Source organism: Lytechinus pictus, chromosome 7 (assembly GCF_037042905.1).
Source record: "Lytechinus pictus isolate F3 Inbred chromosome 7, Lp3.0, whole genome shotgun sequence".
Taxonomy (NCBI): Eukaryota; Metazoa; Echinodermata; class Echinoidea; order Temnopleuroida; family Toxopneustidae; genus Lytechinus; species Lytechinus pictus.
In genome coordinates, this window is record NC_087251.1 from 41,301,298 (window position 1) to 41,317,028 (window position 15,731).

At 37.3% G+C, this 15,731-nt stretch overlaps 1 protein-coding gene across 1 annotated transcript in view; it reads left to right on the forward strand.

Annotated features, from left to right (window-relative positions):
* Positions 1-15,731, forward strand: part of LOC129264412 (probable methyltransferase TARBP1) — a 59,907-nt gene that overhangs the window by 6,756 nt on the left and 37,420 nt on the right. Inside the window, exons 5-6 of the mRNA XM_064102697.1 lie at positions 279-427; positions 1,350-1,503. Of these exons, the coding sequence (XP_063958767.1) occupies positions 279-427; positions 1,350-1,503 (303 nt within the window). The remainder of the gene's footprint in view (positions 1-278; positions 428-1,349; positions 1,504-15,731) is intronic.

Genomic DNA, 15,731 nt, shown 5'->3' on the forward strand with positions numbered 1-15,731 from the left:
CATTTTAAAGCAAGGCCACTTTTCTGTAGGGCTATTTTTATTATAGCACAAATGGCAGGAAATGAAAGGGGCACTAAAATCTCCCAAGGCCAATAAGAGGGTCATTTAGGGGAGTCAACAGGCCATTCAAAGCCGTGGTCTTTAATGACCTTGGATCAATGAATAAAAGGAATTGATCAGTATGTTATAAAAAAATCATTCTAAAAGCTTATTTTATGATATTTCTGGATGTTCAGTAGTTTGAATTGGGTGTATGTTTTAATTTTTTTTTGTATTAGGTATGCCTGTGCTACATTCCAGTTGGCTGTGTATACTGTATCAACGATGTTTTGTCCATGAGAGTAAGACTGTGACAAGACTTGGAGTAACTCAGTTTCTAAATCTTGACCTAAACAAAAGTTCATTTCTTCACCAGAATGGGCTTAAGGTGAGTTGTGTAAATTTTTGGTAGTATTTGACTCGTAATTATTATTATTATTATTTATCATTATTATTTTTTTTGGGGCGTCACCTGTGCCTAGGAGGCGAAAAGCAAACTGAATCACTGTGACCCGCAGGTCTCTCCTCCTGATATAACTGATTGGGGGGAGTGCAGGTGGACCACTACACCGGGGTTTTCCCCTACTCTTATAGAATAGTGGAGTGGGTTCTTAACGTGCAAAGGTAGTGACTCTCCTCTACGCGGGGCCTCCAATTAACGTCCTATCCGAGGGATGGAGTGTTTTCCACTGTAACATAGCCTGCATCTATGAAATATGGAAAGGACATTTACACACAACGCACTGGCTTCAGTCATCCACCCGGGGTGGATTCGAACCCACGATCTTTGGTTCAACGGGCAGACGCGTTACCGACTTAGCCAACTTCGCTCTCTAAACCATAATAATAATAACAACTGTAATATACCAAATCCACTTTCCAGGGTGCTCTAGAAGGAAGAAAAAGATACAGTAAGAAAATAAAAGACAAGACTTGAAGATAAAAAAGAAGGCATTGAAAATTCAACTTCTTCAGGTGACATACATCATGTATAAATGGAAAAATGCAGTCTGCTATAACCAAAGAGACGATCATTCCAGAGAGATAGGCTAGCATCCATTTAGAATTCATTTGGCTCTTTAAGAACAAATACTTGTCTTCTTGGAAGTATAAGTGGAATTGTTATTGCCTTGGTTGCTAGGTGGCTAATACTGTTATTTCCTATATATGGTTTAAATTCACAATTGACTTCATGACATTTTATTCATCAAATATTTTTCTTATTTCAATGACAATAGTTTTGTTATGGTTTTTATCATTAAATTGAGGGCACTAGGATCAATCAGCTATTGATGTTCTTTTATTTGTAGTTCATCCGTGGCCCGTTATTGACTTCGCTCCATGAGGAATATCTTTATAGCAAGCCACAAGAGGACCCACCTGGAACACACCCACCCATTGGTCTAGCTTTGAACAAGTTCATGGTGAACTGTACCTCTCAGCTCTCTGATGATAACAAGAGATGTAAGTCAACAAAAATGAAAATTTTGATTGTTTTGATAAAAAAATTGATGATGATTATGATGGTGGTGATATTAAAGTGCTAGTATCAACAGGCCTTGAGTGGTATTCTGAAAATTGTCTCATCTTTTCTCAAACAGCTCAGTAATATCAAATTAGTATGCAGCAAATGTATGCAAATTAGATTGCAGTGGGATAGAAATAGTTTTTAATTGGGGAATTAGTTGACAACTTGCTCACCATGAAAGTTTGTTCTAAGCTACGGTAACCCAGGTTTAACTAAACCATGTCTATCAGAATACCAGCCATAGAGGCTTCAAATTAGCTGCGTTGGTGACATTGTTGTAGTGTAAGGTAAGAACTACTCCCTTCCATTTGCTCCAGTGTACTAAATGGCTATTAATGTTTTTTTTTTTCTTCAAAAGTTTTACTTCAAATATTGTTTCTTTCATAGGCACATAAAACAAATGCAACCTTGGCAGGTGTCCGGAGCCCTAAACAATTTTTTAAATGATTTTTGTCTCACCTGCATAGCAAAGTGAGACTATAGGCGCCCCTTTTCTGACGGCGGCGGCGTCAACATCAAATCTTAACCTTAGGTAAAGTTTTTTAAATGACAGCATAACTTGGACAGTATATGGACCTAGTTCATGAAACTTGGACATAAGGGTAATCAAGTATTACTGAACATATTGCCCTGGTTTCAGGTCACATGACTAAGGTCAAAGTTCATTTAGGGTCAATGAACTTAGACCATGTTAGGGGAATCAATATCGAAATCTTAACATGTAAGGTTAAGTTTTTGAAATGTCATCATAACTTTGAAAGTATATGGACCTAGTTCATGAAACTTACACATAAGGGTAATGAAGTATTACTGAACATCGTGCTTAAGTTTCAGGTCACATGACTTGGGTCAAAGGTCATAGGGTCAATGAACTTTGGGCATGTTAGGGGAATCTTTTGAATTTACATCGTAACTTTAAATTTTTATGGAACTAGTTCATTAACCTTGGACATAAGAGTAATCAAGTATAACTGAACATTCTGAGCAAGTTTCAAGTCACATGACCAAGGTTGAAGGTCATTTAGGGTCTATGAACTTTGGTCATGTTGGGGGTATTTGTTGAATTGGCATAACTTCAGGCCTGAAATTTTGTCATTTTTAGGGCAAGGCCAGTTTGGCCTTGAATACCTCATATTTTTTAGGGCACCAAGGCCAAAATCTTTTTCCAAGAAGGGCATCAAAGGCCATTTTTTTTGGTATCCTGTTTTTTTAGATGTCAAATGTATTTAAACTTGAACAGGGTGCTACTTTACCTTTTTTTTAATTTCTAAATAGTTGGACAATACTTGCCCGAATATATATTTCACTTGCCCCCCAAAAAATATTTCAAAACAAGATTTTACCGTTTAAAGGAAAGAATTGCTGTTCTATGGACATGTACCATTGCCTTTTTCCTTTTTTTAACATGAACTGATGTACCTTGTAATTAGTGTGTTGATATGCGATTTGAATGATTTCCTCTCTCATATATTTTCATGTACTTTTGTGACCGTTGCACAAAATAAAAAAGGGAATCACTGAAAATAATTATTAAAGAAGAAAAGAAACAAATGGAGAAAAGAGAGAAAAATATAAAGAAAGGAAAAAAAAAGAAAGAAAAGGAAAGGAAGGGAGGGTGAACAAATGGGTGAAATAAAGAATGAAGGAGAGAAAGAAAAGAGATGAATGGAGAAGAAAGAAAGAAAAAATGTAGGGGAAAAATGAAGGAAAAAAAGAAAAACAGTGAAAAGAAAGAAAGTTAGAATAAAAGAAGGATGAAAGAAATAATAAAGGAAAGAAAAAAGGTTCCTTCATTCTTTGAAATAAATAAACAAAAAAAAAACGAAAGAAAAAAAAGGAATGGATAATGAATGAACGGTTTGAAAGAAAAAAAAAGGAAAGAAAAAAAAGAAGGTAAGAAAAAAACGGAGGATGAATGAAGGAAACAAAAATGTTTTCTTCATTCTTTGAGAAAAGAAAGAAGAAAACAGGAAGGAAGGGAATAGCAAAAAGGAAAAAAAAAGAAAATAAAGGATAAAAGAGATGAAGGAGAAAATGAAAAAAGAAAGAAAATAATGGAAGGAGAGAAAGAACAAAAAGAAAAGGGAGAGGAAGGGAAAAGGAAGCAAAGAAAATTTTAAGAAAAGAAAGAAGGAAGCAAATAAAAAAAAAGGAAAGTATTTAAGATAAAGAAGGAAAAAAAGAAAGAAAAAAAAAACAATGAGGGACATGTAAAGAAGGAAAGAATGAAGAAAATAAATGAACACAGAAAAAAGGGAAGGAAAGCTAGGAAATAAAAAGAAATAAAGATAGATGGAATGAAAAAGGGAATTCAGAAAAGATAGGACGAAGAGAGAAGGAATGGAAAAACAGAAAGAGAAAAAGAAAAAATCAGGAAGGAAGATAAGAAAGAATAAGGGAAAGGAAAAGTAAAGGAATGAAAGGAAGGAAAGAATGAAGCAAAGAGAGAGTGAAAGCAAGAAAAGAATGATCGTAGGAAAGAAGAAAGAGGGAATGACAGAAAGAATGAAAAGAAAAAAGGAGAGGAAGGGAGTAAGAAAATTAAGGAAAGAAAGAAGAAAGGAAATAAAAGAAGGAAAGTAAAAAAAGGAAGGAAGGAAAGAGCAAAAAATGAACAGAGAGAGAGAAAGGATCAGTAAAGAAAGCTAGGAAAGATTTGCAATAAGATAGAACCAAATAAAAAGCAAGCAGGAAGGATAGAAGAAAGGATGAAGAAAAGAAGGATAGAAAAGAAAGAAAGATAAAAGAAAGAAAGCAATAAAAAAAGAAATGAAGAAAGAATTAAAGAGAAACAAAATTCAAACTTCAAGCAAACAAAACAAATGTAATCATCTAACAAAAAATCTTACTGATATTTGTTTTTTTTAATAATATATTAAAAAAGACTAAAATGTATTAGAAACGAATAAAATTTCAAAGTGAAACATTGTCAAACTTAAAAATTAGGTGAAACATCGCGGCATCGCACCTACACAGGCTAGGCATCCCTCTTCCCATTGCCGTGTCTCCTTGTTATCGTTGCGAAGAAGACTCAAAACAAAAGGTGAACAACTAGACCGATCTAGTAATGAAAACTCAATAACTTGCTCCTCCGATTACATCACCAAATCATTAATCTGAGAATCCATTACATGTAATTATAAAATTTCCTGCCGATTTTATGATTATTTTGTTGGAAAAACTGTTAATCATGTGAGATCGTTCACTTTGATTCAGAGTTTGCAAATCTCCTCCGATCATGCAAGCCTGCCACACACCACACAGGCAGGCAGGCCAGGCCACGTGCAGCAGCTAGTACATGTACACTGCATGCTGACTTTGCGTGTGTGAGGGTGTGTGTGTGTGTGTAGATCCAAGAAAATCACGGAAAATGGCTTGCAGTTTGTATTGAGGGAAGTTGTTAACTTTGTTTTTTTCTCTCTCTCTTCTGTATTTTTGCTTGTGAAATATGGGAGAACTAAGTTGTAAACTATAATCTTACACTGAGAAAGGGCATGACCAGTTTTGAAAAAAGGGCACGTCGGCCAGTTAGAAAAAAAAGGGCACGGCCTATTTGGCCGTGAATTGATCATTTTTTGTAAGGGCATCACGGCCAGTTATAGGGGCATCGACAGCCTGGCCGTCGATTAATTTATGCCCTGTAACTTAGTAAGTTTATGGATCTAGTTCATGAAACATACACATCCAAGGGTATCAGGTATAAATTATATTAGATCACATGATCATGGTAAAAGGTCATGTTGGGTCAATGGACATAGTATTTTATTCTTCTTTTGTGAATGATTATTTAATAGCTGTTTTCAAAGTCAGCACTGCGGCTATATCTAATCGCGTAATGCAGGCGAGACTGCCAGAGGTGTTCCACTTGTTTACCTTTAGATCTGAAAATTCATCATGTCAGTTTGATCCGTAAAAGCAATCTATGGAGATTGTGTTTTGTTAGATTAATTTTTTAAAAGAAAACTCATGATTTCCAAAGTCATGACTTTGAAAGACCATATTTTGATAAGAAAGCAAACTTGCTACAAATCAAATATTTGTGTAGATCAGCTCACAAGCTTTCCAAAAATATATAGTTTGTTGGGGTACAGGTACTTAGTAAGAATCCTGTGCTTCATTACACACGGTAGTCGTTTCTGTACGGCACCGTAATGCCCCAGGGGAATAGGTTCTTGAGAAAACCGAAAATCCCTGATATGGGAAAGTTGTTTCTACCACTTGTCATAATTCATTTACTGAATCGCTGATTTAAAATTTATATTGTCTTTAATAGTGATGATGTAATTTTCAAAAAGTCATAGCCTACCTCTTCCTTGTCTGATTTTATTCAAACTCACCATCCTCTTTTTTTATCCTCTCACACTCCATTTTACACCCAAGGTTGGATCCCCATTTAATTGTCTAGTTTTTAGGTCATTACAGTTTGAGTTGACTGCAAAGCTCATACATGTAGACTACTTTTGATCTACTTTCAACGTTACCTACGATCGTGGATCTGAAGTTGACATAGACTTTTCAGTTAGACTTTTCAGTGAAACATCGTCACCACTTTCCTTGGTGGATTCATTCTAGGCTAAAGTCTAGCAGTGCTTCTTGTTAGGTCATTTTGGCATCAGCAGCCTAATAGCAAATTATGGAGGCGGCTTCCTAAGTCTAATAATCCAACCTCTCTTCCCGTCAGAAAAAAACAACAAGGCTCCGTAACACAAAGAAATAAAGAATAGCGATCATCAATCGCTAAATGAACTGAACAATCAATATCAATGACACATGCGCATTTGGTTTAAAATACTGACCAGGGACCAATCAGTGCGGTTCTTTCATATTTGCAATCCATCGCAAACCTTTGTGTTGTGGAGCCCAGGACATTGTATAAGGCATATTCATTGCTCTCTGGTGTTAATTGTGGAGCCTTTTGTAAGAGAAAGTTGCACTGCCATTTGTTTTCAATTTAAAAAAAAAAAGATTGATGCATATCTATTTTTTATAGTCGATAGCACTATTAGTGAGAGGGAAGTCTATAAACTGTATGAAAGAAAACCGCATAGTCATTTGTCATTGTATTGGCATTTAAATTGCAGAAGATTTGTCACTTCAAAACCCAGCTCACTTCAAGACGGCTTTCTCATGTTTTCCATCACTGTGTAGAGAATGTGGTGAATATCATGTGGAACTTGGAAATTTCTGTAATTTGCTTGGTGATGTTTGCACTGTTTGTATATCTCATAAGGTGGGAGTAGTCCTGAGAGATGTTATTCCTAGTGATGATATTGAAGTCATGCCACCTTTTTAAACTCAAAACTCAATTAACAAATAATTGTAATTCGTGTGGAAATTCATTTCTATGAGATATGTAGAGATAAGCAAGTTTTTAGATTCTGTGATTTGAGTTTAGTCTCATGGAGAGATTGCTTTGAAATGATGCTCAAATGTCTGTCTTGTTATGCAAATAAATAAACATTTATAGGTCTTTATAGGTCATGTTCAACCCAGAAAATTGTTGATTTGAATCGATAGAGAATAATCAAACAGGCATAATGCTGAAAATTTAATCAAAATTGGATGTAAAATAAAAAAATTATGACAATTTTAAGTTTCCCTTATTTTTCACAAAACAGTTATATGCACAACTCAGTGATATGCAAATGAGAGAGTCGATGATATCCCTCACTCACTATTTCTTTTGTTTTTGTCTCGCCTGCAAACATGTAACAGAGCGAAACTATATAGGCCCTGCTTTTCTGATGGCGGCGGCAGCGTCAACATCAAATTTTAACCTAAGGTTAAGTTTTTGAAATGACACCATAACTTAGTGTATGGACCTAGTTCATGAAACATGGACATAAGGGTAATCAAGTATTACTGAACATTCTGCCCTTGTTTCGGGTCACAAGACCAAGGTCAAAGGTCATTTAGGATCAATTAAATAAGACCATGTTGGGGGAATCAATATCGAAATCTTAACCTACATGTAAGGTTAAGTTTTTTAAATGTCATCATAACTTTTAAAGTATATAGACCTAGATCATGAAATTTTCACAACATGTTAACCAAGTATTACTGAACATCATGCTCAAGGTTCAGGTCACAGGACCAAGGTTAAAAGGTTATTTAGGGTCAATGAACTTTGGGCATGTTAGGGTTATTTGTTGAATTTCCATCCTAACTTTAAATTTGTATGGAGCTAGTTCATAAAACTTGAACATAAGCACAATCAAGTATCACTGAACATCCTGTGTGAGTTTTAGGTCAAATGACTGTAAAGGTCAAAGGTCATAGGGTCTATGAACTTTTGCCATGTTAGGGTATTTGTTGAATTACCATCGTATCTTTGAAAGTTTATGGATCTACATGTAGTTCATAAAACTTAGACATAAGAGTAATCAACTATCACTAAACATCCTATGCGAGTTTCAGGTCACATGACCAAAGTCAAAGGTCATTTAGGGTCAATGAACTTTGGTCATGTTGGGGATATTTGTCATCATAACTTAGAAGGTTTATGGATCTAGTTCATGAAACATAGACATAAGGGTAATCAGGTATAAATGATCGGTTTGCACACATCTTAGATCACATGATCATGGTCAATGGTCATTTTTGGTCAATGGACATAGTATTTTATTATCATATGAATGCTTTCTTTTGTGAATGATTATTCAATAGCAGTTTTCAAAGTCAGCACTGCTGCTATATTAATCGCGTAATGCAGTCGAGATTGCCAGAGGCATTTCATTTGTTTATTGTTTGAATTACATAATAATTCAATTTTTATAGAATTGACAGTAAGGACCAACTTGACTTCATCATAAACTGTTGAAATAATGGAAATTCCACGTATTCACGGAGGAATAAAATTTTGTTTCACACAACATTGATGAGAAAATTAGAATATTTCATATAATAAAATACAAAAGATATAGTGAGTTGGCGCCGTCATCAGTCTGCTCATTGCCTCATTTGGTTACCGGTCAGGATGTGCATATACATCTACATAACTCTTTTGTGAAATTAAGCAAAACTTCCATATTTTACATCCGATTTTGATGAAATTTTCAGTGTTATGCTTGTTGGATATTTCTCCTTTTATTCATATCAACTTTATGTTTGGGTGGACTTGTCCTTTAAATCCATTTATTCAATTACTGAACGTGAGTCTCCTTATAGAGGTGTTTTAAATTTAAAGTGAAAAAAAAATGAGCTCAAAAATTTGCTCAAAAATTAATGAATGGCAACATCTACATGTACTATGTTATGGTTACAGAACTCTTCTTTTTTTCTCACCTGCATAGCAGAGTGAGACTTAAGGCACTGCTTTTCCAATGTTTTGGTGGCATTTTCAACATTAATTTCTTAACCAAGTTTAAGTTCTTGAAAAGTTTATGGATCTATTTCCTGAAACTTGGAATTATATAAGGGTAATCAAGAATAACTGATCATCTTTCAAGATGTTTAGGTAATAGGACCAAGGTCAAAGGTCATTTAGTGTCAATGAAATGTCATCATAACTTAAAAAGTATATCATGGATCTATTTTATGAAACTTGGTCCATGGAAAAAGGATTATCAACTATCACTGATCAACTTGCATGAGGTACAGTGCACATTATCAAGGTCAAAGATCATTAAGGGGGTAATGAACTTTGACCATGTGTGGTATTAAAGGGATGGTCCGGGCTGAAAATATTTATGTCTAAATACATAGAGTAGAATTCACTGAGCAAATTGCCGAAAATTTCATCGAAATCGGATAACAAATGATAAAGTTATTGAGGTTTAAAGTTTAGCAATATTTTGTGAAAACAGTCGTCATGAATATTCATTAGGTGGGTTGATGATGTCATATCTCCACTTTCCGTTTTCTTATGTTATTACATAAAATCATATTTTTCATTATTTCATTCTTGTGTGAATAATATGTATCCCTTATAATGAAATAAGTTGCAGCAATAAATATCTAATGCACTAAATCAGTTGTCAATCCAATTTTTCTAGTGAATATTCATGACGACTGTTTTCACAAAATATTGCTAAAATTTATAATTCAATAACTTTGTTATTTGTTATCCGATTTTGATGAAATTTTCGGCATTTTGCTCAGTGAATTCTGCTCTATTTATTAAGCTATAAAAACTTTCAGCCCGGACCATCCCTTTAACTTTCAACCAAGGTATAACTTCGAAAGTAAATGGATCTATTCCATGAAACATGGACACAAGGGTAATCAATTATCAGTGATCATCTTGCATGAGTTTCAGGTCATGTGGTCAAGGTCAAAGGTCATTTGAAATCAACAAATTTAGTATTTTATTTATGCATGTTTCATGAAAAATTATTCATCTTAGTTTTCAAATTCGGCACTGCTGTTATATTGAATTGCGTAATGCATGCAGGATTGCCAGGGGCATTCCACTTGTCACAGATTCATCTCTGATTGGACGACTGTGCTGGCTCTGTTGCCCCTACATTTTTTTTTACATTAGCGATCTTAACCCCAGACTATCCCTCTTAGCACCGCAATTTCTCTGCTAACCCTGCTATTTTGCAGGGCCAAGTAATCCTGTACTATAGGTGGGGTTAGCTCATTTTGCAAAAATGCTGCTTAACCACGTTCTATAGGTGTGGCTAAATTGCAATTAGCCCCACCTATATGGTATGGAGTAAAGGAAATTTTTGCTAGTGTAAAATTGGTTATCACATCACTTCATACCTGAATGAACAGAGAGAGAGAGGGAGAGATAGAAGGAGAACTAGAGATAGGAAGAAGTAGAGGGATCGGCCACATGGTACGACATGTGACTTTCGGAGATGGATAATAAAAAACTCAATATGTTGTACCACGTGTTATGCACTGTGACTAAAATACACGGTGACTAAAATACACGCGACTTGGAGAATGCTCTTTATCAGTGTTAATACGAAAATGACGTCTAATTGCATTAACGATTGGCATTTAATTCATTTCATTAAAAGGATTAGTCTTTGTTAAGCTCCCTTTTCTCATCTTGTTTTGTTTCCTTTTGTGTATTTCTTAGGTTTGATTTAATTTTGTTTCCAAGATAATTACTGCTATACACAAGTATTTAGTTTCCAGCGTAAGAGGCATCGAGATTTGTGTGGGCAGCTCAAACTTAAACTGGGGTAATTATGGTCTGCCTCTGAAAAGATACTGTTAGATGGCACTCTCCAGAAGACCATGTTCTGGGAGAACTCTTCACTATTAGCAAAAAAAAAATGTATAAATGGATTATTTTGAAAACAATATTTCAAGGAATATGTAAGGTAGTGTTGAATTATCATGATGAAAAATATCTTGTTAATGACATCTCTTGAAGTTGTCATATCAGGGAGGGGAGCTTAAGAAAATACCCTTCCTGGTATGACTATCACAACAACTCCATCAACAATACAAAACAGAAACAAACGGAAAATGAGGCAAAATTCATAAAATTACCTTAAAACTTCTTTTATTACGCAAAGGCGCCCTCTTGCGCTGACAAGAATCGCACATGTACATGACATACCTCCCCCCTTAAAAGAAGAAAGTTATAGCAATTTAACTTTCTTTCATTTTAAAGGAGCATGTTGATAAAGCATAACATTATAACGCTCAGAAGAACGAGGAATATGAAAACTAAAAAAATTCATTCAAGTGTATAGTCAAGACGTAGCATCATAAACATTTACAAAAAGAGATGCAGAAAACTTCAATCAATAACAAGTTGGTTTTACCTTAGGAATTCCAATATCACTTAAAAAAACATATGCCAATACAACAAGGTGACTTAACTCTGCAAGACTCTTGTCTTTTTATATACATACATATAAGACCTTTCTATAGCAACATGAGCTATTTAATCATAAAAAAATAAAATAAAATGCAAGAACTTTGATCCAGCTTCATGTTTACAAATGCAGAACCTGAAAAGAGAGAAAAAATAAATAAATGAAGAGAGTAAGAGTTAGAATATGTAGACTTGTTAGAACAGAATGAATTGTTCCATGTAATTGATAAAACGATTTTGTCATTAAAAGATAGTTGTTAATAAATTGTTAGAGACATTCATTTCAAAACATTGCTTGACCACCTGGATGTTGGAGTAAAAAGAAGAAAATCACCCTTTTTTTTTTTTTTTAATTGTTATTATTGTTAGTGTTATTTGTTTTTGTTTTCTTTTAATATTTTTATGTGAATACTAGTTAACGACCGGTTTGCAGCTTTCCGGTTATGTTTTTTTGTTTTTATTTTTGTATTATTATTGTTTTGTTTGTTGTTTCTAAGGAGGTTATTCGGCAATTGACTGTTAGATTTGCCTAAACTCTAGAAAGTGCATCCGCAATAACATTGTCATTTCCCTTGATATGAGTCACGTTCAGCCCATAAGGCTGAAGAAACAGACTCCAACGGAACAATCTCTGGTTCTTGTTCCTAAACCTTTCGAGGAAGGTTAGTGGATTGTGATCCGTGAAAACGGTCACATCAGGGCAGCTACTCAAATACACATCAAAGTGTTGAACTGCCAGCACCAGACCTAGGCACTCCTTCTCTACCGCAGAGTATCTTTGCTGGTGTACATCAAGCTTCTTCGAAAAGTAGCTCACGGGTTTCATGAAACCCTCTTCATCCAACTGAAGGAGAACTGCACCAACTCCTACCTCACTTGCATCAGTGGCCAGTAGGAACGGATGCTCAAAGTTAGGAGCCTGTAATACAGGCTTTGAGATAAGAACAGCTTTCAATTTCTGAAAGGCAATCTCACATGGTTTGGTCCAATCAAACTTGGTCCCCTTCTTGAGAAGATCTGTAAGAGGAATAGCAATGTCACTGAAATTCGGAACAAACTTGCGGTAAAACCCACACATGCCCAGAAACCTCATCACCTCCCTCTTTGTGGAAGGGGCAGGGAAATCCACAATAGCTTGGATCTTTGCCTCTCGTGGGGCAACGCGTCCATGCCCTACTACATGACCCAAGTAAGATACTGTTGCCTGCGCAAACTCACACTTGGACAAATTCACAACAAGTCCTGCCTTGGTCAATCTGACAAACACATCTCTCAAGCAAGTTAGATGATCTGACCAGGTATCACTAACTACTAGAATATCATCAAGATATACTACAACATTGTCCAGTCCGGCAATTACACAATTCATGAGCCGTTGAAATGTCGCTGGAGCATTCCTCATGCCAAATGGCATAACCCGACACTGGAATAACCCCTGTGGGGTCACAAATGCAGAGATTTCTTTTGCCCTCTCTGTTAATGGCACCTGCCAATAACCTTTCATCAGATCCAGCTTTGTGATATACCTTGCATTACCAATCTGATCAATGCAATCCTCAATACGAGGTAGAGGAAATGAGTCAGGTTTTGTTACAGCATTGACTTTCCTGTAGTCAATGCAAAAACGCTGACTCCCATCTGGTTTTGGAACAAGAACTACAGGTGAACTCCAGCAGCTCTGACTAGGCTCAATGACACCGCATGCAAGCATATACTCAAGTTCCTTCCGCACCTGGCTCTTCTTTCTTGGATTCAAACGGTAGGGATGTTGTTTAATAGGCAGATGATCGCCTACATCAACATCATGAATAGCCTCTCCGGTATATCCCAACTTATCTCCACATACTTCAGGGTAATCAAGAAGTATTTGCACTACATCCTGCTGTTCAAAATCTGATGGATGACCCAATATCTTTGAGGGATCAGCCATCACCTGTGAGTTATTCACCTTTCCAGACATCCCTTCACCAATCTCCGCTTCCACCGGGATTTCAAGTTCTGCAGGAATATGTTCTGCTGCCTTTTCACAAACAACAGCAACTGTCGCCACCTCGTCACGATCATAATACTTCTTCAGCATATTAATATGGCAAACCCTCTTTGTTTTTCTCCTGTCTGGAGTACTCACAAGATAGGTTTCTTTACCCAAGTTCTTCTCTACCACATATGGACCACTGAACTTTGCTCTAAGAGGTTCACCCTGGATGGGCAGTAACACAAGGACTTTGCTACCAGGCTCGAATGAGCGAGGTTCTGCCTTCTTATCTGCCCGGGCCTTCATTGCACCTTGAGACAACCTCAAATGTTCCCCCGCGAGTTCACACGCCCTCAAGAGTCGTTCACGAAATTGTGACACATAATCAAGCACATTCCCACTCTCCACCCCAAAATCTGACAACATATGCTCCTTCACCACCTTGAGAGGACCTCTTGGCTCATGGCCAAACACAAGCTCAAATGGGGTGAATCCCGTAGATTCATTTGGAGTATCACGAGAGGCAAATAGGAGGAAAGGAATGCCCTTTTCCAAGTCTCCAGAGTTCTCAGAGCAGTAAGACTTGATCATTGTCTTTAAGGTCTGATGGTATCTCTCAAGGGCACCCTGCGACTGTGGGTGGTAAGGTGATGAGTTTACCTGCTTGATTCCTAATTGATGCATCACCTCCTGGAATACACTAGACGTGAAATTAGAGCCCCGATCTGACTGGATGTCTTGAGGGAGTCCATAGCGTGTGAAGAACACCAAGAGGGCATCAATAACCGTCTTAGCCTTAATGTTCCTCAACGGAAAAGCTTCTGGAAAACGTGTGGTGGAATCCATGACAGTAAGCAAGTATTGATAACCTGCCTTGGTTTTCGGCAAAGGGCCAACACAATCTATCAATACACGGCTAAATGGTTCAGGAAAAACAGGAATTGGAATAAGTGGGGCTGGTTTGATGTGATGTTGTGGCTTGCCCACCACCTGACAGACATGACATGACTTACAATACTCAGATACGCACTTCCTGAGACCAGGCCAGTAGAAATGAGCCCTAATCCTGGCCACTGTCTTCCTCACACCTAGATGTCCAGCAAGGGGAATATCATGAGCTAACCTTAGAATCTCTGCTCGATACTGGGGCGGGACAACAATCTGATCTACCGCAACCCAATCTTCATCAGCTGGGCGACCAGGAGGACACCATTTTCGCATCAACACACCAGACTTGATGTAATAACACTGTGAGACCTTCTCAGCCTCCTCTGCTGTCAAAGCAACATGATACAAACCCTTCAAGTCTGCAGCTGACTGTTGGGCTGCAATCAAGGCAGGCTGGCTGAAAACAGTCCTATCATCACCAGTCTGACTATTCATTCTCTCACTCAGATCTCTGAAAATTGTATCCCCTAAATCTATGTCATCACCATTTTCAACCTCTCTCTCATCTCGCCCTGCCATAGCCTGCGCTCTGGTAACCGCACACGATGGAAAAATACCTGGGATAGCCGTTTTCAAAGCCTCTGTCTTGGAATCCACTACCGGCATGTCACTCAACACAGTAGATGGCTGCACCTTACCCCCAGCCAAATCATTGCCAAGCAGCATTGTGATTCCCTTCATAGGCAATCGAGAAACAACGCCAACTGTCACTCGCCCAGAAACCAGCCCACTACAAAGTTCTACATCATATAGAGGAACAGATTTGAAACCTTCATTCACATCTTGGATCAGAACTCTCATGCCTGTGAAACTAGATTCAATGGATGACTCATCAGCAATTAATAGTGTCTGAACAGAGCCAGTATCTCTCAAAATCACAACAGGAAATTCTTCTCCATCAACAGTGAACTTCACCGTGCCATCAGAAATAAATTCCTTGTATCCTTCATCCACCCCATCACGAAACGTCTGCTTTACCCCATCACCACACACAGGGTCTCCTACACAAACCGTAGCCGGCCGAACAAAACCGCTGGCCTGGACTTTATTCTGACCAGTATTCTTGTCCTTTAGTTTCTGACAGTGAGAAATAAGGTGCCCATCCTTCTTACAGTATGCACAAAACAACCTGCCCTCTGGTCTAACACCATTAGACTGGCTACCACCACTCAACTTACTCTTCGGCGACTTTGACCTCTCCATTTCCTTATGTAACGTCTCGGACCTACTCCAACCAAAACCACTCGCTAACGGACTAGAAGGTTGGAGCTGCGATGCGCTACTTCTATGTGACAACTCATACCCATCTGCCAACATTGCAGCATTTCTGACACTAACAACAGCATGATCATTCATGTACGTTTTAACATCACGGGACATGCATCTTGTGAACTCATCAATCAAAACAACCTCACGCAGTGATTCATATGTCGTCTCAATTCTCAGAGACCGGATCC